The 24,083-nt window shown below is 36.2% G+C and overlaps 4 protein-coding genes across 5 annotated transcripts; 1 reads left to right on the top strand and 3 right to left on the bottom strand.

Moving 5' to 3' along the window:
* Positions 1 to 3,715: 3,715 nt before the first annotated feature.
* Positions 3,716 to 6,853, bottom strand: LOC103332658 (receptor-like cytoplasmic kinase 176). Its single transcript, XM_008235408.3, has 6 exons — positions 6,215 to 6,853; positions 5,558 to 5,961; positions 5,045 to 5,180; positions 4,776 to 4,918; positions 4,563 to 4,680; positions 3,716 to 4,295 (listed from the first exon to the last, which is right to left on the bottom strand). Exons 2-6 carry the CDS (start codon positions 5,921 to 5,923, stop codon positions 3,859 to 3,861), a joined length of 1,200 nt encoding a protein of 399 aa, XP_008233630.2. The 5' UTR covers positions 5,924 to 5,961; positions 6,215 to 6,853; the 3' UTR covers positions 3,716 to 3,858.
* A 482-nt stretch (positions 6,854 to 7,335) lies between these two features.
* On the bottom strand, positions 7,336 to 10,548 carry LOC103332657 (receptor-like cytoplasmic kinase 176). The gene is made up of 6 exons (XM_008235407.3): positions 10,100 to 10,548; positions 9,108 to 9,394; positions 8,658 to 8,793; positions 8,388 to 8,530; positions 8,169 to 8,292; positions 7,336 to 8,029 (listed from the first exon to the last, which is right to left on the bottom strand). The coding sequence occupies exons 1-6, from the start codon at positions 10,149 to 10,151 to the stop codon at positions 7,566 to 7,568; spliced, it is 1,206 nt and encodes a 401-aa protein (XP_008233629.2). The 5' UTR covers positions 10,152 to 10,548; the 3' UTR covers positions 7,336 to 7,565.
* Positions 10,549 to 12,481: 1,933 nt separating this feature from the next.
* Positions 12,482 to 15,818, bottom strand: TPI (triosephosphate isomerase). Its single transcript, XM_008235406.3, has 9 exons — positions 15,658 to 15,818; positions 15,321 to 15,396; positions 14,980 to 15,103; positions 14,515 to 14,599; positions 14,306 to 14,438; positions 14,092 to 14,186; positions 13,627 to 13,705; positions 12,850 to 12,932; positions 12,482 to 12,730 (listed from the first exon to the last, which is right to left on the bottom strand). Exons 1-9 carry the CDS (start codon positions 15,694 to 15,696, stop codon positions 12,680 to 12,682), a joined length of 765 nt encoding a protein of 254 aa, XP_008233628.2. The 5' UTR covers positions 15,697 to 15,818; the 3' UTR covers positions 12,482 to 12,679.
* Positions 15,819 to 19,587: 3,769 nt separating this feature from the next.
* PSF2 lies at positions 19,588 to 22,531 on the top strand. 2 transcript variants are annotated; one of them, XM_089051542.1, is made up of 8 exons: positions 19,588 to 19,829; positions 19,935 to 20,014; positions 20,098 to 20,212; positions 20,947 to 21,046; positions 21,130 to 21,160; positions 21,241 to 21,336; positions 21,554 to 21,706; positions 22,204 to 22,531. In XM_089051542.1, the coding sequence occupies exons 2-8, from the start codon at positions 19,949 to 19,951 to the stop codon at positions 22,222 to 22,224; spliced, it is 582 nt and encodes a 193-aa protein (XP_088907668.1). In that variant the 5' UTR covers positions 19,588 to 19,829; positions 19,935 to 19,948; the 3' UTR covers positions 22,225 to 22,531. The 2 variants fall into 2 exon arrangements, with proteins under 2 accessions (XP_088907668.1, XP_008233627.2); XM_008235405.3 differs by having other exon boundaries at positions 19,590 to 19,829; positions 19,940 to 20,014.
* The last annotated feature ends 1,552 nt before the right edge of the window (positions 22,532 to 24,083 follow it).

The following is a 24,083-nucleotide window of genomic DNA, read 5'->3' as shown; positions in this document are numbered from 1 at the left end:
CTACCTCACGCTGCCTCTCTCTCCTCTGAGCCGTCACCTCCTTTCTCTCTCCCTCCCTCCCTCCCTCCCTCCCTCTCTATCTCGCACGACAGACCACCACCACCAGGCCTCCACCCTCGACGACCACCACCAGGCCGAGACCAGCGACGTGCGACCTCCTCAAACTCACTCTGAAGCCAAAATGAAAAGGGCACTTACAATTTACTACCGGCAACATGGAATACTATAACCCAGTGCAGAGATGCTACAAACCCCGAGCCATGTGCAAAATTAACATTATACAAGTTGGTATTCGAAAAATCGGCCGCCCAGGAGCTAGGCGCCCGCCTAGGCTCTGGGGGTGTTATTTATTTATTTATTTTTTTATAATAATAATTTTTTTCCTGAATTTAAAGAAAACCTAGGTTTTATCCTTTTATCTGGCATGATTTTTGGTAAAAATTTATAATTTATAATACAAAATAATTATAAATTTTTTAAAAAAAATTATAGGCCCCCATTACCCTCTAGAAGCCACGCGGCTATACTTTTTTACTACTTGTGCGCATACGAGATGTGCAGCTACTCTTTTTTTTTTTAAATAAATAGTATAGCCGTGCGGTTATACTTGATTTTTTTTTAAAATTTTTTTAAAAAATCGTATAGCCAAGTTGCTTTACTGGGTTTTATTTGTTTTAAATACCTTTAGTATATCTATTTGGATCCTTTTTTTTTTTTTTTACATATATAAATTTTTTCCCCAATTTTCAATAAGACACAAAATTCACTTATTATAGAAATAATTCTCACATGTTATTAAATAAAAATAATATATATTAAAAAAATTATATAGTGGCCGATTAATATCCGCTTTGGATATGTTGATATTAACAAATTAATATATATAAAGTATAAACTAATGCAACTAGGAGGGTGCTTTTAAAAAATAAAAAATTAATTAGTCTGGCCGGATGGCTATACTATTTAATGTACGTAAATGGTATAGCCGGTCGGCTATACTACTTTCACAAAATAAAAGAGTATCGCCACTCGGCTGTACCTAATTTGACGGGTGGCGCCTACTCGCTAGGTGGTCCACTTTAAAAAAATAAAAATAGTCTAGCCGTTGGGCTATACTCGATGTTTTTGTATTTTAATAGTATAGCCGGTCGGCTATACTTGATTTTATTGAAAAAATTGATTCAAAAATAGTTTCGAATTTAGTACGTAAATATTTTTACTCGATATTTAGAGACTCTCCATGTAGACTGGTTGCATCATTTGATAAATAAATTTGGAGACGAAATAGTATGGCCGCACGGCTATGCCGTTTAAATATAATGTACTTAAACCGTATAGCCGTGCGGCTATACTAAGATTTTCACAGGAATATCGCCACTCGGCTGTACCTATTTTGACACGTGGCGCCTAATCACTAGGAGGTCCACTTTTTTTATAAAAAAAATAGTCCAGCCGTTGGGCTATACTCGGTGTTTTTGTTTATTTATTTATTTTAATAGTATAGCCGGTCGGCTATACTCTGTTTTATTGAAAAGAATTGATTCAAAAATAGTTTCGAATTTAGTACGTAATATTTTTACTCGATATTTAGAGATTGTGCATGTAGACTGTGGTTGCATCATTTGATAAACAAATTTGGGGACGAAATAATACCCTTGCAGGGATGCCTTCACTCAAGTAATGATTACCCTAAACCAGTATTTTATAATACTTGACACTATAAAAATTGATGCAAATAATTACTTGAAAATGTAAAATTACAAAAGTCAAACAATGAAGTTCTGTGTTCTGCAGCAGAATATGTATCTATGAAACATGTCAAATACTGCGGCAAACGGATGGCCTAAGTGGGTGTTGCACAGCTGATCCGGTTGACATTTTTCCGGCGACGATTGGGACCATACATCGCCTGAATTGGCATAACAAATTTGGCAAGGTAAGATTTGAGAGATGCTCTAGCAGCCAAACCCTCCATCTCACTAGAAGACTGAAGCTGCTCCAATAAGATTTCCGGCGACAGACCACCACCACCAGGCCTCCACCCTCGACGACCACCACCAGGCCGCGACCCGCGACCTGCGACCTCCTCAAACTCACTCTGAAGCCAAAATGAAAAGGGCACTTACAATTTACTACCGGCAACATGGAATTCTATAACCCAGTGCAGAGATACTACAACCCCCGAGCCACGTGCAAAATTAACATTATACAAGTTGGTATTCGAAAAATCGGCCGCCTAGGCTGGGGGGTGTTATTTATTTTTTTATTATTTATTTTTTTTATAATAATAAATTTTTTTCCTGAATTTAAAGAAAACCTAGGTTTTATCTTTTTATTTTGCATGATTTTTGGTAAAAATTTATAATTTATTATACAAAATATTTATAAATTTTAAAAAAAAAATTATAATCCCCCATTACCCTCTAGAAGCCAAGCGGCTATACTTTTTCACTACTTGTGCGCATAGGAGCTGTGCAGCTACTCTCTTTTTTTTTCTTTAATAAATCGTATAGCCATTGCGTTATAATTTTTAAAATTTTTATAAATTGTATAGCCGAGTTGCTTTACTGGGTTTTATTTGTTTTAATTACCTTTCATATATATATATATATATATATATTTGGATCACTTCTTTTTTTTTTTATAAATTTTTTCCCCAATTTTCAATAAGACACAAAATTCACGTATTATATAAATAATTCTCACATATTATTGAATAAAAATAATATATATTAAAAAAATTACATAGTGGCCGATTAATATCCGCTTTGGATATATTAAAACTAGCAAATTAATATATATATATATATATATATATACAGAAACTCCCACATTTTCATCTCTACAAAAAAAATCACTTGAATCCGATATCATTGAATTCAATTGAGTTACTTCAGTCCTCAAATAATTTTATTTGAGGGACGCCCTTTAGGTAGATCAAAACCATCTAAGGTCTTCATTCATAGATCATCCTTACAAAAATTAGACAAATCGGAAATCGCTTCACATCCAATTGTATCTTGCAAAATCAACGTGCTTCAAATACTAAAATTTCAATAACTCAATTGAATGGTCAAATGATATCGGATTCAAATGATTTTTTATAGAGATGATCTTTGAATGAGTATCTACAAAATAGACGGTTTGGATTAGTGAAATACATCCGAACTCTATGTCTCTCAAATAAGCTTATTTGAGGGATCCCTCAATGGAAGCTCTCTGTATATATATATATATATAAAGTATAAACAAATGCAACTAGGAGGGTGCTTTTAAAAAATTAAAAATTAGAAATTAAATAGTATGGCCGCACGGCTATGCCGTTTAAATATAATGTACTTAAACCGTATAGCCGTGCGGCTATACTAAGATTTTCACAGGAATATCGCCACTCGGCTGTACCTATTTTGACACGTGGCGCCTAATCACTAGGAGGTCCACTTTTTTTATAAAAAAAATAGTCCAGCCGTTGGGCTATACTCGGTGTTTTTGTTTATTTATTTATTTTAATAGTATAGCCGTTCGGCTATACTCAGTTTTATTGAAAAGAATTGATTCAAAAATAGTTTCGAATTTAGTACGTAAATATTTTTACTCGATATTTAGAGACTCTCCATGTAGACTGTGGTTGCATCATTTGATAAATAAATTTGGGGACGAAATAATACCCTTGCAGGGATGCCTTCACTCAAGTAATGATTACCCTAAACCAGTATTTTATAATACTTGACACTATAAAAATTGATGCAAATAATTACTTGAAAATGTAAAATTGCAAAAGTCAAATAATGAAGTTCTGTGTTCTGCAGCAGAATATGTATCTATGAAACATGTCAAATACTGCGGCAAACGGATGGCCTAAGTGGGTGTTGCACAGCTGATCCGGTTGACATTTTTCCGGCGACGATTGGGACCATACATCGCCTGAATTGGCATAACAAATTTGGCAAGGTAAGATTTGAGAGATGCTCTAGCAGCCAAGCCCTCCATCTCACTAGAAGACTGAAGCTGCTCCAATAATTTTACCACCTCATTCATATCTGGCCTAAACTTAGAGTCAGTTGACAGGCATTTCATTGCAAGGTAAAGTGCTTTGCGAGCTTCATCAGAAGAGTACTGGCCTTCAATCCGAGCATCAAAAAGTTGGTGAAGTTTGCATTTTTTGGCAGATCGGGCATGTTGAACTAAATCTTGCTCTCCTGATGGCCTGTTAGCATCCAAAGCTCGTCTGCCGGATAAGATTTCAAGCAGAACAACCCCAAAACTGTATACATCACCTTCGGGTGTTAAGTCTTCTTCAAAAGACATAAAAATGAACAAAAGATCAGATGGGAGCAGGGATAAATATATGCTTGATCATATGATGGATACTGCAGAACTGATGAAGATGATATAGAGGCAGAGATGAGAGGGGGCTTTAATTAAAAGTGGATGGAACTTGATGGCTAATAGAAATGGCACTGAGATATAATCCAAGGAAAAAAATGTTGCTACAGAGATTTTACATGTCATAAGATTGCATGTTTCTATGCAATTGTAGGGTGGTGATAAATAAAAAATACCTTCTTCATGGTAGAATTTATTGCTATTTGAACACGAACAATCGGATAACTGAAGCATACTATAACCCTGAAGCCCTTCCTTGGCCAAACCATAACCAGAGAGTTTGGCATTGTAGTTCTGTTATTTAACAATGAAAAAAAAGGATAGGTGAGCAAGTCTAACAGATCTCTTCTAGAAGCCATAAAAGTTCAAAAGCTAAAGATTTCACATACTGAATCAAGAAGGATCTTAGAAGTTTTGAAGTTCCCATATATCACTTTTGCCTCATCACTGTGAAGAAATGCTAGACCCTTAGCTGCAGCCAGGGCAATCTTGATGCGAAGGCTCCATGGGAGCGGTTGAGACTGAAAATACCCTGTTCCCAAAGAGTTAACAATCCCTAAAATATATTTCATATCGAAGTACTTGAGCTCCAGATTCATGGTATTGCTTCATTTAAAAGTTCAGATGGCTACAGAGCAAAGGAAGTTTTATAACTCACTTCTAAATAGATGATTATCCAAGCTGCCACGAGGCATAAATTCATACGCCAGAAACCGGCAGCTATCCTGTAAGCAGTAACCTATCAACCTCACAAGATTTGGGTGATGCAGCTTTCCAATGGAGTTAACCTCTGCCTACAGATCAAGAGATGCTCCACAAAGTCAATCGATTAAATATTTCTCTGAAAATACTGCACACACAACATCAGTAACTTTATTAATATTTTGATATCTATATTTTGGCCTTCTTTGCTTCAGGAGCACTTTGAGCAATTGAACATCAGTAACTTTATTAATATTTTGATATCTATATTTTGGCCTTCTTTGCTTCAGGAGCACTTTGAGCAATTGAACATCAGTAACTTTATTTTAGCTTCCCAACTACTTGACATTGTTCCATAGTCAACTAAGATGAAAAAATGCTAGGTTCAATACAAAAGCTGATAAAAAAGAGATAGAGAAAGTGTATTTGAGAATGAAACATAGACTCTGCATATAGAAGTGAAACTCACCAGCCATTCCTTCTGACCATGGAGACCCTCTTGGTTAAGCCTTTTCACGGCAATAGCCATGCCAGTTCCAGACTTGACAGCTGTTAATGAATTCTCATCAATCCACCCCTTGAAGACCAAACCAAAACCACCTTCACCAACCATATTATCAGGACGGAAGTTCCTGGTGGCTGTTTTGAGTTCATTGAAGCCGAAGCACTTCAAATTGGAGGACTGCAAGATCTCACCCTCTGCTGAAGGCACCGAGACAGATGGCACCTTGCTCTTGACTGTCTCATTTTCAATCGTCTCGGGCACTGTGTCCACAGCCAAAGTGACATTTTTCAGAGTGTGCCTCTTCACGTTCGAGCTAAGCCTACCACCCATAGTTTCTGTTGCTAAGAAACTATTTAAATTGTCAACAACTGAAACCAACCAAACCCATCAGAAGCTGAAGTAATCAGTACTTACTAGCAGTATCAGAAGCAAAAGACTCGTTCAAATCAAACCCATGATTTCTTTTTCTTTTTTTCCAGGGAATTTTAATTCAAAGATGACCATGATATAAAACTAAGAAAACCGAAAATATGGATGAGTATAAACTTAAATGATATAGAAAGAAACCAGTACTCGGAGTGAAACAAAAAGTAAGGCTGATGAATGAAAAGAAAAACTCACAAATGATGATGATGAAGTTTACAAATCAACGAGGGAGCAAGAAGGAGAGACAGAGAGCTCTTGGAAAGCGGAGGAGACAGAGGTAAAGAAGTAGGTCGTTGACGGTTGACGAAGAACTAATATAACCATGATTTTCTTCTTAAAATAATACCTTACCAGTTTGTCCCCTTTTTTTTTCTCTGTTGAAAAATGATACCAGTTGTTAAAGCTGATTCAGGACCAAGTCAGACAAGTTTATTGTCATTCATAAATCCTGGAAAAGTTTTTTTCTTTCTAAGTTCTGTTTTGAATCTCTGATGTCTTCATGTCTTATGCGATCCCTCCAGAAGTTGTACATATTTACATGACTTACCTTTTCATGTATGTGTGCTCTTGTCAGGTCTAATGACAGGCTACGTTATATGTAGTGAAACAACTGTGTTTGAAAAATCTGCCTAGGCGCCCGCCTAGGCGCTGGGCGTCCGCCTAGGCAGGTCCGGTCGGGTAACCTACATCACGCTGCCTCTCTCTCCTCTGAGCCGTCACCTCCTTTCTCTCTCCCTCCCTCCCTCTCTATCTCTCACGACAGACCACCACCACCAGGCCTCCACCAGCGACGACCACCACCAGGCCGCGACCGGACGACCTGCAACCTCCTCAACTCACTCTGAAACCAAAATGAAAAGGGCACTTACAATTTACTACCGGCAACATGGAATACTAGAACCCAGTGCAGAAATGCTACAACGCCCGACCTATGTGCAAAATAAACATTATACAAGTTAGTGTTCGAAAAATTGGCCGCCTGGGAGCTAGGCGCCCGCCTAGGCGCTAGGCTGGTTTTTTTGTTGTTTTTTTTTTAAATAATAAATTTTTTTCCTGACTTTAAAGAAAACCTAGGTTTTATCCTTTTATTTTGCATGATTTTTGGTAAAAATTTATAATTTATAGTACAAAATAATTATAGAGTTTTTTTTAAAAAAGTCAAGGCCCTGATTACCCTCTAGAAGCCGCCCACCTACTGCCTAGCGATTTTTCGAACATTGAACAATTCTGTACTAGAAGAGTCTTGTTCTGCAGCAGGATATGTTACAAAGTGCTAAGAAACATGTCGACAATTCCGGCCTCAAATTCCAGGCACATAAAGAAAATATGCTTCAGAGGAAAGTACCGATGAAGACATTCACTAAACAAAAAAACTATACAATATAACCAACTGTAGCAGTACATGCTCATTAAAAGATACAAATTTCAATATACATGCCATCCCTCCCCTTCCTATTTCTTCTCCCTCCCTCGTGGCCTGAATTTTCCCCCATTTTCCTTTGAACCAATGGAAATAATAGTGAAGCATGAATGAAGGGTGAATGTCTCATGCATGGCTGCGGGGAACAGATGCCTTGGGATGAGGAGGAGTTCCATTGTCGATCCCGTTGATACTATTCCTGCGTTGTTTGGGAACATGGCTTGAATTGGCGTGAGGATTCGGGCGAGGATCGTTTTGAGAGACACCGGATCCCTCCGTGTCACTAGGTTCCTGAAGCTGCTCCAATGCTTTTATAACGTCATTCATGTTTGGCCTAAACTTGGCTTCTACTGCTAAGCATCGAATTGCAAGGTTAACTGCTCTGAGAGCTCCACCCAGAGAGTACTGGCCTTCAATACGAGCGTCAAAGATATGGAGAACTTTGCGTTTGCTGGCAAGGTAAGGCTTCGCCCATTCAACTAAATTGTGTTCCCCAGATGGCCGGTTTTTGTCCACAGCTCGTCTGCCAGACAACATTTCGAGCAGAACAACCCCAAAACTATACACGTCACTTTTGGCAGTTAAATGACCTTAAAAGAACAAAAATAATGAAACAAGGATCAGAAGGAAGCATGCATACTTGATCATATTTAACATTAAAAAAATCATGGCTACTGCAGCACTGGTGAAACTAAAGTTGTACATAAGATACTGTAAAACTAAAGTTACCTGTGGCCATGTACTCTGGAGCTGCATACCCATATGTCCCCATGATCCTGGTTGAGACATGGCTTCTATCACCTGCTGGCCCATCCTTGGCCAAACCAAAGTCAGAAAGTTTGGCATTGTAGGTCTGTTATTTTTCAAAAAAAATTAAAAAAGATGTGTGAGCAAGTCTGTCATAACTCTTCTAGAAGCATAAACTCAACAGTTAAATGTTTCACTTACTGAATCAAGCAGGATATTAGCAGTTTTAAAGTCCCGATATATCACTTTGGCCTCATCACTGTGAAGAAATGCTAGACCCTTAGCAGCACCAAGGGCAATCTTCATACGAAGGTTCCACGAAAGTGGTTGAAAGTAAGAAGCCCCTGTTCCACCAACAACAGTTTAAGTCCCTAATTATACTTCATATTGAAATATTTGATCTCTTTATCATTGGTACTGCTTAGTTTAAAAGATCAAATGGCTAAACAGTGAAGGAAGTTTATAACTCACGTCTAAATAGATGATTATCCAAGCTTCCGCGAGGCATAAATTCATACACCAACATCCGGTGGTCATCCTCTAAGCAGTAACCAATCAACCTCACAAGATTTTCATGATGTAGCTGCCCGAGGTAGTTAATTTCCGTCTAGAGTTCAAGAGGCGCCACAAAGTAAATACATTATTCTCTGAAAATATTACATGTTACATCATCTACTTGTAACACGTTAAGAAACAAGATTCATTAAGATTGTTTCAATATATTAGCTTTTCCAACTACTCTCATCTATTCCTCTGGGGGGGCTTTGAGTAACTGATCATCAATGTATATAAGATTCTCAAATATTTGTTGCAACATGCTCAACTAATATGAACAAATGCTAGGAGTAGGGCACCAAAAACAAATCAACAAGATATTGCAGAAGTGCATGTAAGCAAATGAAGGATAGAAGTGACACTCACCAGCCATTCCTTGTGACCCTGGAGACCTTCTTGGTTGAGCCTTTTCACAGCAATAACCATGCCAGTACCAGGCTTGGCAGCTGTCAATGAATTCTCATCAACCCACCCCTTAAAGACACAACCAAAACCACCTTCACCCACCATACTATCAGGACGGAAGTTCCTGGTGGCTGTTTTCAGTTCATTAAAGGCAAAGCTCTTCAAATTGGAGGACTGCAAGATCTCACCCTCCGTGCGAGGAGTTGAAGGCACCGAGACAGACGACACCTTGCTATTTGAATGTAATCCTAGACATGTCAAATACCATATAACTGGTAAATAATGCTCAAAAGAATCCTAGACAGGTCAGGATACCAGTCTTATATAAAAATGAATACAAATCTCCTTCTAAGTGGTGTAGTACATGACAATCAGGTGTAATAAAAACCAGCTTGTCCATGCAAATCTGATTTAAAATTGATCCTAACTACAAGCTCCATTGGATGAATCTTACAGAATAATACAAAATTCAAATGAGAAAGGTACTGGTTTGAAAAGGTCTTAACCTCTTGATATGCCTCCACTTAGCTAAAGAAAATGGGAGGCAATCATTTCCAATTGAAGAAAGTAAAACAGAACACAAATAGAATATTCAAAGTTGAACTTGAGTGTGTGTGACCATTACTTAGAAGTAAAATTTGAGTTTTTCTTCTTATTCTTCTTTAGCTTTCTTATTTATGAGCAATCAGAGCAGTAACAATCATATCAACCCAGAAGCAGGATTCAATAGAACAGTAGCAAATGGTTCAGAGGCAGATATCAAAACAAAAATCCCAACCAAATGATGTTCTTCATGGAAACAAAACAGAAAACAGCAAGCTTAGCTAGAGCAGCTGTAGATTCCAGTTCTCCATGTTTCACTAATCAAAGTCAACCAAATTTAATTGAAATCCCAAACTTTTAATTAGCATAGTAAAGCAGAAAACAGTTGATTAATCTTAAAACTTAATTACCATTATGAAGATGGCTGTCAGCTTTGATTCTAGAACTGAAGCAGGAACCCATCAGAACAAAACGTCCCAAAAACTCCTCTTGCCAAATCCAACTGCCAAAGAGGAGGAAGAAATAGAAACCTGAGTGTAAACAAGTTGAACAGAGCAAGCAAAGCAAAGCAAGGCCCGTGAATCAAAGACGAAATCCCAAATGTGTGTGAAAGCTCGGGCCTTTTTACAAACACCTAGCTGTCACCCGCATGCATAACCCACCGATTGAATACTAGAAAGTGGACCAACCAAAGAAAGGTTGATCAGAGAGAGGCGGATGCTATTTGCTTTTGAACATGGAAATTTGGAGGTATGTGAGGTGTTTGGGTTCTGGGAAAGTTCTTTTATCAGACCTTCGGGAAGGACAAAAGTGAGAAAGGGTTGACTTGGCCTCCCCATTTGAGTTTCCATTATCTGCAAGTTGTAGATAGAGAGAGAGAAACAGAGAGAGGTTTGGAAAAATTGTAAAAGACTGTTCAAGCTTATCCAGATTACGTGCTCTTTGTCTGCCCCTCTCATCATGCGTTTGACAGCTTTGCATGGCCTCACCGCTGCTGTGCGTTTTGGGCTTTTTTTCTTTTTTTAGTTATTTATTTATTAAATACAAACAATAGTTTAAATTATGAGAGGATGAGAGTTTCTAACATACACTATTAAAATGTTATGATAATTTGAACCTGATACCACTTATTTGCTTTAGTCAAGACCCTTTTTCACTGGACTCAGAGGCAGTTCTGTGCACAGGACAGGTTGGGTGCCCGTCCAACCCAATTTTGTTTTTTATAAAAAAAAGTACCTACATATGTTATAAGTCCAGTCCAAAATTAAAAATATTAAAAGCAAACCTTACACACATGCTAGTCTCATATCTTCTCTCTCCTTCTCTTTTGGCTACGTGACATCAGCTTATTTCTCTCTCTTAGCTACCCGACATCAGTACCTTATTTCTCCCTCTATTTTTTATATATATTTATTTATGGTTTTAATTTAAAATTAAATATTTAAAATTTAATTAGAGATAAAAGAGAGTTTGCTAATAATCCACATATGCGGCAAAGTCTACAAGTTAATGAAATTAACAAATACAAAAGTCCCCATTTCGTAAAGTCAGAACAAGTGGGTGGAAAATAGAAAGAGGCAGTCAAATATTTAATTTGTTTATCTCTATAATCATAAAATACTTTTAGGGTTTCATCCACGTACGTAACCAAGAATAACCTATGAATTGTTGCAAATAAAAAACATTTTTTGTTTCTAGTAAAGGGTAACGTTCTACAATTAGAGACGGACAGATCTTACTGTAATCATGACTAAAATAATGGTCGATGACATCAAAAGCCATGGCTGGCAGCCTTGAAAACAATCAATTGTTTGAAGCAGTTTGCTCCAGGCTTAGTGGGAAATGAACGAATTTAAGGAGGAAAAAAACGCAAGAAAACCAGTCATTATTTGACTTTTCCCAGCCCAAATACAACACGAAGGTTTGGCTTTCCAAAGGGTGCAAAAGGCATGTTAAAATATATGTTGTCATATCATTGATATAAAGATTGGTTCAAGTCGCTTATGTTTGGTAATCCTTGACCCTCGTGCTAATCTAATATTAATATTCTTCAAGGCAATTGGCACAAAAGAAAAAAAGGGTTCACATGGAGAATATTAATTGAGAGCAACTCGTAAGAGAAATGGCTTCACGGGGGCCCTGCCTTGAGAGGGACAGAGGAAAAGTAAGTACTCACAACAAGTCAATGAGTGCCACGCCGACCTTCATCACTCACTGTAATTACAACATTCAAGTCTTTGCCATTCTTTTGGATCCTTGTTGTGAAAGATCATTGCAACGACGAAAGACAGAGAGAATGGTAAATGTTTCACTCTCATATCATATGCGCCCCATGAGTCAACTCCATATATTGTACAAAGATATTCGGGGAGCACCGGAGTCAGTGGCAATCATGATGGATGATGCGGTGCTCCTTCATTGTTGGGAGTAAAAGTTATCTTCCCGAGAGGTCGTGACATCAGCACGTGTCACATATAATGTTATCAATCCATTCACCTATGTCGTCAAACTACCATGTAATGATACCAATTCATTCATGTCATAACACGTGAATTTTCATACATGTCGTCATAAGTTCGAGAAATTTTATTGAATACGAAGATGTATCAATAAGCAACCTTGGCCTTCTGGCCCAACAGCATGGAATTATAAAGCTTAATTAGATGGGTACTTTCTGGGTAGAACAAAAGGCTCTCTCAAGCCCATTATGGTGTTTTTTCTTTTTCTTTTCAAGCCTTATTTTGCTTTTCTTTGATCCCATATATTGAAAATTCGGAACTCTTGACCGAAAATACTTGAAAGCTTTGGCACTTAAGAAAATTTATTAATACAGAAAAACCCAAATCCAGGTGCTGATCGGAATACAAAAAGAAGGAAAAAAAAAGCATAATTATTTCCTCAAAAGAGTATCTGTAAAATTATGCGGAATAGATTCTCTACCTCCCAGACAAGAGATCTAAAGTCACACTACTCTCATCAGGTTCAACGCTTTAGGCACATTTCTTCACCTCCGCAGACTTGATAATGTCAATAAACTCAGGCTGGAGAGAAAGGCCACAGAGGCACACATGTAAGAAATAAGGGATAATAAGAAAACTCTCTCTGACCAGAAAGTCACAGCGGCTGTATTATCAGCATGGGCATAAACTATGATCATTACCTTTAGAGAAGCTCCACCAACCAAAAATCCGTCAACATCGGGCTGACCTGCCAGCTCTTTGCTGTTTGCACCATTCACAGACCCTGATAAAAGATATTTAGTTAAGCCAAGTAACGTAAAAGCCAACAGAGAAGAAAGATAAGTGGCCTGCTTATCTTCATGTACAAAGGAAAAGCGTGCACTTAGTCAATAGAATACCATGCAAACTGAGTGGACTCCTTTCAAAAATTAGATCACTCAAAATTGGCACAAGATTCTTGGGAAGAGAAACGTATAATTACAATTTGAAATGATTTCGATGGATTGTTGACCTCAGGTTGGCATATGCCAGCCTACCCTTGCCCTATCCGATATTTCACCCCAAAGTCAAAGTAATTTTTAATAAGCACTCATTCTTGTATAACAAGTCTTGATTTTTTACCTTTGTCAAACTCATTCTTGTATACATTGACAAGGGAAATTGTCAGAATGCTGCATTAGTGGGAGTTATAAAGTTTTTCAGAAAGTAACAACTTAGTAATTTAGTATCTATAGACATTTATTCCTTGCCTCGCTCTATTTCTGATTACAACGAAGTTGATGATTGAGAAAAAAATGAAAGTAAAAAACCCAAACAGGAGGGAAGAAAAAGCTCATCATCATTAAGCAAAAAAGAACTAATCTTACTTCAAAATTATTTGTCAACAAAATAAGGAAACTAGAAATATAGATTGAGAAAAGGATAGGATCCACAAGCAGATAAACTAGGAAATGAGGTGTACAGATGTAGAAAGATACCTCCATAAATGATCCTGGTTGTTGCAGCAACTTCAGGACTTACGTTTGCTTGAAGCCATTTCCTCAATTCAAAATGCACCTGTTGTGTGGAGAAAAGTTCGTATGAAACACAGGCATGGTGAAATACGTAGATAAACATACATGCATACAGATGCACATACATACTAGCATGCATAATGGGTATATGACTCGGGAAATCCCAACCACAAAAGGTGGGTAGTTGACAGTTCAGAAAGAATTGCTCACTCAAGCTCATTTTACTTTAGTTTTAGGAAATCTTGAAGACAGAAAATCCTTAGAATTGCTCTCCATTGTTTTCCATCAATTATCCTCATTTCACTTTACCAATTATAACATTCTTGATGTTGCTTAACATTAAATATAATACATAAAGAGCTCTCAGTTCAAACTAAAGCAAATAAATCCAAAAAACCATATCCAGAGAATCAGAAAGGCATGACTTACTTCCTGAGCCTGAGCTGGAGATGCAACTTTGCCAGTTCCAATGGCCCACACGGGCTCATAGGCCAATACAACATTGGTCCAATCTGACACTTTTGCTGCAGTAAAAAAAACATCTTTTAAATAAGTACATAAAGAAATTAATCCAGTTACACAACACTCAACAAACATTCTTTCACACTAACAGTAAGCAAGAACTTGGAATTTTGAAACGCACCTGCAATGGCCTTGGTTTGTGCAGCCACAACCTCCACGGTCGAGCCAGATTCTCGCTGCTCAAGAGTCTCACCAACACAAGCAATCACCTTCAAACCTTGAGCTAGTGCATATGCAACCTTATCGGCAACAAACTGAAACAAAATGTGTGCATAATGAGAAACTATTAAGCAATAGCTAATGATAAATTGATCAAGAGAGAGAGAGTACCTCATTGGATTCGCCTAAAATAAGTCTTCTCTCAGAATGACCAAGAATGACCCAAGGAACCTCCAGATTGACCAGCATTTCAGCACTGAATATCACAACAAATCAACTTAACAAGGGAAAAGTCCAGATTGACATAAAATGCACATTCGATGTATACACTTATATGTATTTAGCTCATTAAACCCTGTGATCCTGTCACAACCAGTTTAAAACAAACCATCTTCGCAGATTTATGCTTTCGTTGTAGTTGCATTCTTTTTTTAATCAGATCAGAATCCTCATATTCTGAGCTTTCCTTTATCAGTAATATTGCTAAAGTATTAAGGGTTTGACCACAGTACCTAAATCATTAACTCTACAAAATATCAGTAATATACAGAATATTTTTTACTATGTATCAATTTGAAACTAGATGCCGACATCTTGACGCAATGAAACATACTTCTAAATCATAAACATACACACCTAACTTCACCAGTGAAGGCACCACCCTTCTTGACCCAGCAGTTTTGAGCCGCAACATGAAAGTCAGGCCTCAACGAACTCTTCACCACCGGAAGAAACACATATGGTGGGCTCACCACAACCTCTGCAATAAGAACAACCCAAAAAACAAATTAACAGTTTGATAACTCATATAGATCACTACCCATTAAAGAAGAATTACAAATATGTAAATCTCATAAGTTCAGGAATATTGGCATAAATTTGATTTGAAGGCAGAGTCTCATAGAGATAAACAGGAGCACTGAAGCAGAACAAAAAACTTGTAAATCAAATCCAAATCAGAAGAAGAACAGACTCACCCACAACATCTTGTGATGGCACTTGTCCCTCATTGAGTATCTTCACAATCTTCTTCACCTCATCGAAGGTTCCATTCTACACGCAGATTCAGATTTAAGTAAATCAGCAATTAGTTCAATCAAACTTAAAGCACAAATCAAATCAGAAAACAAAACACAAGGATCTGGTTGATCAAAAAGTGGCGGAGCGTACAGAAAACGAAAAACATAAAACAGATCGGTTGATTAAGACGGCAAAAAAAAAACTCAAAATCTGATTTTTCCATTAGTTTCTATGGTTTTCTCAGCAACCAAACAGATAAAAAGGAAAACAGGATATCGCGAATCGGATACTCACGCATTTCCAGTTGCCGCCGACGAAGAACTTCCTGCCCATTTTTTTTTTTATCGATATTCACGAAATCGCAAGATAGAGTGTGTATGTGTGTGTGATTTTCGCTTTTCGGGTCTGGTTTTTAACTGCGGCTTTTTCTTGGTGCCCAAGAGTGGGTATTATTATTAGTGGATTCTATGTGCTATGGCCCACTATATCGTACGAAATTACGGTTGTGGCCCAAGAGAATCTGGAATATGCTTAATGGATGAGGGACAGCTTCGTCTATCGAGATGTAGTCTTAAAAAGGTGAGTGCGATGGCCCACGGGTATTCTTGTTCCCGCGGCACAAGACGTGGGTGGTTATTAGCGGATTAGGTGGAGCCAAGGGAAGCTCAGTCCATGGATTTTAGTACACAGTAATTCATATGGGCCACAGCCCAACCACATAAGGCCACCGGTCATCGGACCTAGGCTAAGGGCTTACAAAATGTTAAATCTTTATTAAATTGCCAAAAAAACCTTCTTTTTTTGTTCCTTTTTTACAATGCAATGTTCGAAAGTACTCTAATATATGGCGAGGGGGGTCAAACTTGGGTGTAAGGGGACGGATTTACTATTTTGACTAACTGCCCTAATTCACAACAGCACATTTCACTGTTAAGATATCATAGATTCATAGGGATTCAAACATGACACCAATGATTTTTAAATTAATGCCTTTTCGACTGGGTTATATCTCATTGACCTTCTAACAGTTTTATTTGTAAGTAACTATAATGAAAGTATAATCTTTGTATTTTTTCTAATCGTCCCACAGTGTTAACTATTTTTCTTCTTTGCAAAAATGACTTTTTTATATTTTTTTCTATATAATTTGTTTAAGTAATGCGTTGAATTTTGCACTACGCGCATGCGGGGTTTCCTGTTGTAGGACATGCCTTTGTGTTTAGTTACACCGACCAGTCTTGGCTTGGTTGCTGCTTACTAGTAAACGCATTCGTCGAGTTTTAAATTCATGTATTTTATTTGATTGTTGAACTTCACATCCACAAACAAGTCATGCTTAAGGTTCTTTTTGTTTTCATTAGTTTAAAGATGAATATCATGCTTCAGGTTGGTACATGCGTTTGGTGTGTTGTCACCCTCCTCCCCGTGCAATTTTGCTTTTGTAGCATGTCATTGTCAACTATTCATTTTGTATATTAAACCAATTTTGGTGTTCCATATTGTTGTTTACACCATAATTTTTCCGATCTTGGCTAATACTCATTTCCTTCCCGTCTTCTCCGAATTGAGTGTGTTGTGGTTGAGTCATTACTGATGTAGGGTACTTTCACCTTCTTTCTAGACATGGCTCTCAACGAAAATGAAATGAAAAATGCAAACTAGGCATTTTGTAAGTTTGCTTAACGGAAAAACCTACTCGGAGTTCACTTCACCTTCTTCATCAAACCCTTCTTCCTTTTCTTGAATGTTGTTTTTCTAGTTGAGTCATTACTGATGTCTGTTAGTTTCACTAATTTATCCACAAAGCTCTTAGAGAAATTGCAAACTATGCATTTTGTGAGTTTGCTTAACAAAATAGCCTATGTTACATATAGAGTAGCCAAAGGGTAACATATTCAATTATAGGAGATTATGTTTTGACTGAGAATTTAATGCAGGAGATTTGTTTTTCTCACATATTATCGAATAAAAATCATATATATTAAAAAAATTATATAGCGGCTTATTAATATCTGTTTTGGATATGTTGAAACTAGCAAATTAATATCTATGAAGTATAAACTAATGCAACATTTAAAGATAATGTATTTAAACAGTATTAAATAGTTTGTTATTAAATAGTCTAGCCGCACAGCTATACCGTTTAAAGACAATGCACTTAAACCGTATAGCCGTGCGGTTAAACTATGATTTTAAAATTAAAAAAAGTACAGCCGGTCGGCTATACTTAGTTTTGACACGTGCACCCTAACACATGTATTTTGTGCGCCGCCGTTGCTCTAATTTTTTATTTTTTCCACAGTTATTATTTATATAAAGAATTTATCATTTTCATGTATTATATACATAATTTTCACATATTATTGAATAAAAATATTATATAATGGCCGAATTTTTCAATTGTAATTTGCCAAAATTTTGCAGAATAAAACACATACATATTTTATTCATGTTTTTCCCGTTTTATTTTACTAACTATGAAAGAATATGAGAGGCTAAGATTATTTCTTACTTGTTTGAACAAAACCGCAAGATGGTGATTTTGCAATCTCTTTGCCAACCATAACAACAATTTCTAACAGAGATTTGTGGGTATAGTTGTAAGCAAGGACTAATCAATAATATCGACGAAATATTGCTGATATTATCGTTTTTTAGGTCTATGAAATTTTGGAACATATCCATACACATATCGTATAATTATCGATAATATTGAGAAATATCGACGTCGATAATTTCTCACATGTTTCAAAAACATTTAGCAAAAATATCGATATAATGAAGACAATGAAAAATTTGAACACCATATGAACTTTATGTGGTACTAAGTTACTCATAGGCACTGGCGGACCTAGTCTTCCCTTTGCTCAACTGGTGTATAGATTACCTTATTTTCATTTTCAACATTTAAGTAAATGTCTTTGTCATTTTACTTTTATTTATTTGTATATTACTCCATTTACTTAAGTTTACAATGTAAATAATGAAGTACCCCCCATTTGGATTCAAATAAAAATACTAGAAAATAAAATTCCCACCAAATCAAAATATGAAAATTCAGTTTTAGTGCAAAATACGATTTAGACTAAAAATGATGGCTCATTAAGTCAATATATACTTCATACTAAAATCTCATAAAATCAAGTTTTCTTATTTGATGTGTAAGGAATAAAAGCAAAAATTATCTTGAGAAAATGATTATTCCGAAAAACCATTTTTCATACTTAGTCAATATTGCACATCTGCTAAAAAATTTCTGAGTCCGCCAATGCTCATAGGAACTCTATGTGGTACTGATACTCATGTATCTTAATGCAATGATAAAGTAAAATATTATAGTAAATCATTATAAATAAATGATTATGATGTGTTTAATCTTATTTCTTTAATTACTACATACTTTCTATACTCGCAGTGTTTGCTCACTATATAATCAACTAAAATAAGTTAAACTCATCATGCAATGCATTTTCTTCCAATTATGTGTGATAAACTAATAGATAATTGAATAAATAAACAGTCTCCAAAGTTTCAATAAAAAATTCCATGTTTTTTATTCAATTTTTATCGATATCGATAACTTCCTGATATTTCCATCAAAATTTTTGTGTTTTCAGAACACCGATATTTTTGAAACTATCAATATTTTAGACATGGATATCAATCCTATAGAGTCCCACCCACAGGGAAAGGAAGAGGAGTTTAGGTATGCATTATGGTTGTCAAGGTCTATGATTCTAAGTTCATGTCTTAGCCTTGAAGTTGAACTGAGTCATGTTGTAAAGAAATTACCAATTTTTTTTTTGAAGCAATACCTATCTCAAAAGAAACTTTTTGTTGTTGTTGAATTTATACATAACTTAAAATGAGATTTTAAAATTAAAACTCCATTCTAACATAGATTTACAATGCAAATGTTTTTCAAGAACAGATTCATAAAACGTTACTAGATGAACCCTAGATCTAGACAAATCACTTTAGCAAAATGAGATTGTGAATCCCCTTTTAAACCCTAATGCACCTCTCCAACCCCCGCATCTAAACACACCAACCTTAAGATTTGGGCCCTTCACACCCCTAACTAATTTAACTCAGCTCAAAACATTCGAAGTCCGACAAGATTAGTTCGGCCCGACCCAAAGTCCAAATTTTGGTTTGGGGCATGCCAGCACACGCCAGTCGATAGTAAAATTTCAAAAGCGAACAAAACTCAAAGTCTATTAAGCACGAAAAAATCGATTTTCCCGCCACCAGACATTAGGGTTTCTCTCAAGTACCAATTATGCACCGCCATTTATCACACACGCGTCTGTGCAATTCCAGCAGATAGGCCCAATCTTCGACCCTATTTGACTTCATTCAACTCAAATTGAGCCGATATTAGTGTAAAATCTTCATCGGACCGAATAATTCAAGGGATGGCCGGCCAATCTGATCCAAATGTTTCTATATTTTCCGGAGAAGAGGTTTAGCTCTCTCCCATTATGTGTTCATCTGTAATTTTGGCTTAATTTGGTTGTTTTGTTTTCTATTTCGCTCATTTCTGTGAAATTAATTTGAAATTTCAAAAGCTCAGGTTGAGTTTATGGCTGAAGATGAAATGGTGGAGATCGTCCCCAATATGAGAATGGAGCCTCTCAATATGCTCTGTGTATGTTCTTCACTTTGTACATGTTCTTATATCGCAGCTTAAGTAGATTTATGCAGATGGGTAACTTTTATCATGGTTTACAGGGAGATTTTGGTCCATTCTACCCACAAATGGCTACCCAAGTACCGATGTGGCTGGCAATTGCTCTGAAGAAGAGAGGGAAATGTACAATTCGACCCCCAGAGTGGATGTCCGTCGGTGAGTCTTGCTTCTTTAGCATTAGTTTGATTTATGGTTCCATGTTTGCCACCCATTATTCTAGAATTTCGAGGAAATAGATTGTTTGGGTCTAGTAAAGTTATTATGCTTTGATTTTGGATTGATTATGGGTTCCATTAACACTACTCTTTTCCTGGGGAATATTCAAAATATGTTTTGCTTCTTTTGGCTGCCATAGAGCAATGTGTGTTTTGTTGGAATTCTTTATGTGAGTCTTAGGTATCAGCAGTTATATGTTAAGAGTTTTTAGGTTTATCCTTCTACAAAAAATAAATGACTTCAAGAGATGATCAAATTAGTCATGCTTTACTGAATAATTGAGACTCTCTTGCCAAAGTCACTCAACATTAGTTGTTGGAATTGTTGGTGGTGTTTCATTCAGATGCTATGCAATTAAGGAAGTCATGAGAATTAGGGATGATCAGGGGTGATAACAACATCACTACCTGGATTTCATCTAACCACTATAAAAGTTGAGAGTGTAAATGACGGTGTTTTATAATTTTCTATGTAATGCATTAGTTCACAAAGCACTTCTGAGAATCGAAAAGCACTAAACTCTGTAACCCATATCAGACTGATTTTGGGTTTTGATCATTGCCAAAAGCAACTTCTGTTTACATTTTAGTTCTCAATGTGTATTTGATATGCTTTTTTTAAAAACTTTAATTTCCATTTGTCTAAGTGAACTCATGATTTTGTTTTGACACTAGAAAACTTGACTCAGATTTTGGAAGCGGAGCGGGAGTCTCAGGCAGCATTTCAAGTCCTGCCTTTCCATTATGTTGAAATCTCAAGCCTTCTTTTTGATTAGTAAGTACTGAACATTGTACATATTCTATATTTTATTGTACAAGTATGTCGATATCAGCTCTAACTTTTTTTCTTGATGATAGTGCATCTGGTGACATTCCTGACCTATATATGGTGAGTTGAAGATTCTTTCAACCTATATCTAACTATTCATTGGTATTTTGCAATGGCCTCATTATAGTTCTTTCTAATAGGTGAGATCTCTTATTAATGACATAAGGGATGCGAGGTTTCTTAAGGTCGAAAGTAGTTTAGAATCGTTCGAGGATGCTCGCTCTTCTGCAGTGAAGGTATGTGTCTTTCTTTATGGTGCATTTGATAGTACTGAGAATTTTCAAGATGGGATTTGAAAAAAAAATTAAAGTATTAGGATTTACAAAATTTTCTGTCTGACTAACCTTTTCAGCATGATGGGATTTAACGGTAGAATTTATCATTTCCGTATTTTGATGCATTGTTTTTCCTTTTTGATTGGTGTTCCTAAGTTGATTTGATTTGTAATTGCAGGTCAAAAATCTATCTGCAATGGAAGTGAATGTTGTTCGCCCATTTGTTGGAAGAGCGTTACAGGCCTTTTATAAGCATGGCAGTCCAGATTTGGTTCCAAATCCAGAGGCAATGTCTGCCAGACGGCCACAAGCAACTGATAACATACAAAGAGTATGTGCATATGCCCTTGGTACTCTTTTATTATTTTTTTCTTAGTTGGATTGTGGAAGGTGAAGCACTTCCATAAATAAAACTAAAATATTGGCCCAGAAAAGAGATCTAATGGTCCTGAATTGGTTACTAATCTTAGTTACTTACTCAATCTTGTCTATAAAAGATATGTGGCACAAACACACACAAGAAATATGTTCCTTTGTGATCCATACTCTTTGGTTTTCTTTGCTTAATAAAGTCAATGAAGGTGGAACTACAGTAGTGACAATTTGTTCTATTAACAATTGTGACAATGTTACATTTTTCCAACTGTGAAGTTTCCTTTTGATTATTTCGCCCTGGATATCTTAGGTGTTTTATGTTTGTAAGATATGCATGCTTTGTCATCAAACAAAGTGATTGCCAGTCTTCTCTAATGAAGAAATCACACACACACATACCCCATAAGACATACAGTTAATAAGGGTTTATTAACTATATTTTCTGTTTTTCAGCGCCCGCTGCGGAGACGGTAAAAGCTTTCATGGTGACAACAGGTACCTTTGAATTCAGCCAGAAACACTAATTTCAGTACGCTCACAAGGAAAGTAGTTCTTCTTTCCTTGAAAACCATTTTTAGTAGAATCCTTGTAGTTATTTAATCTTTTCTGTTGAACTGTCACAGAGTAATGTCATCTTGTTACATTTAATAAAACATTTTTCTAATACAGAGTTACTTCTTCTGTTGGTCTAATGTTTTACTTTCTTGTAGTACTCATGTATTCAGACACGTTTAACTTTATACCCAAACTATTGGTTAAAGCTCTGTTATAGGGTAGTTTAGTTCAATAGTCATACAATACAAGAATATCTTTCTAATGCTTTGATGGTTGGGTCTGTTCTGGGGACAGTTTAATTGGAATTCTATTAACTGGTTTCATGGTTCAGTTTTGTGCAGTCCACAAATACTCTCTGCCTGCAAACTGTATTATTGATGCTTTTCTTCTGTATGCAGTTATGAGTTTCATTTAGCATATACTTTGCTTTCTTGAAAAATTGCTACTCCAAGTTCTGAAACAGATGAGCTGTAATGATTGTGCAAACACTCAAATAAACAAGAATTGAACATTCAGAATAAAAAGAAAATTGAAAAATAATTGTGTCTGCAGCATCTCCTTTTTTTTAGTTACATTATTATTTCCTAGATGTCTATATGTATTTTCCAGAATCATCATCAGAGAGGATCTTGTTTAAAAAAGGGTGGATGGGCATTTGGATATTCCTTAGTGGTCCAATTAGATTGGGCTATAACATGCCTCATGTTCCCTCTGCCCCCACTCTAGATGAAAATATTATAATACTCTGTTTGCCACATGCATTTAGTTGTTGTCCAGTTTTGTGTTCATTGTTAGGCCAATGTACACCCAGAAACAGAGTAGATACATAGTTGAGCTCAAATTATAAAGGGGCTGACTGCTGTGCTGTGTTTCCAACTTACTTATAGTCTTCATAAATTAATGCATGATTTGGATATATGCTGGTTGTTGCAGAACCCTAAAGTTTTTAATAAAAATCCCAAGTTCTTATCTTATTGTGCATTATTGGGTCCCCCTTTTGGGGTCCATTTTTTTCAGTCATTAGCTTCTCTTTGATAGATGAAGATTATTATTATATTGAAGGGAGAAACTTTGATGAGATTTCAGATTGATATTTAAAAAGTATATTTAGTTCCAGTGTGCCGTTGCATATGCTTAGCTACCATGGGCTCCAGCCTGGCCAATGGCCAATGGTTGAAGCTGTGAGTGTTTTTAAATTCGAAAATGGTTAGGTATATACAGATCATAAACGTAGTATTTGTGGTATAAGTCAATGGTTAGATACATTACAACTTGATATTATTATTATTATTTTTTATGTTTAAGGATGTTTCGTGGTGATTTGGTTACATTGCTCAAAATCTACTATCTGCGTAGTCTTTATACAACCTGAGTGGATCCAACATGATTCCATGAACCTGTTCACTGTTTTATACAACCCGACTAAAGCTTTTACAGCTTTTGCTGTAAATTTTGTTTTTCTTTTCGTTCATTAATCTGAAGAAAACGTGTGGAATGTGTTTTTTTTGTTTTGGGTATTGTTTTTATGTTTTGTTGTTGAATTCCAAGATGGTGACTTCAATTAATTAAAGTTTGGCATGTGCTTCACCTTTATTTTATTTCGGTGCTCGACTTTGACTGTACCCATATATTTTTAACAATGTTTGATTAGATTTTTCTGATTGATATAGAATAATTCTCCGATCAGATAGTTAGTCACACCGTTGTGTAGTGTTGCGAAACCATTTATATTGTGATGCTATACTCTAAAATCTATGACATATCAACCTTATCGTCAC

This window comes from Prunus mume, linkage group LG5, assembly GCF_029339155.1.
Source record: "Prunus mume cultivar Tortuosa linkage group LG5, ASM2933915v1, whole genome shotgun sequence".
Taxonomy (NCBI): domain Eukaryota; kingdom Viridiplantae; phylum Streptophyta; class Magnoliopsida; order Rosales; family Rosaceae; genus Prunus; species Prunus mume.
Note: the sequence above shows the minus strand (reverse complement) of the source record. Positions and strands in the feature narration are given on the sequence as shown.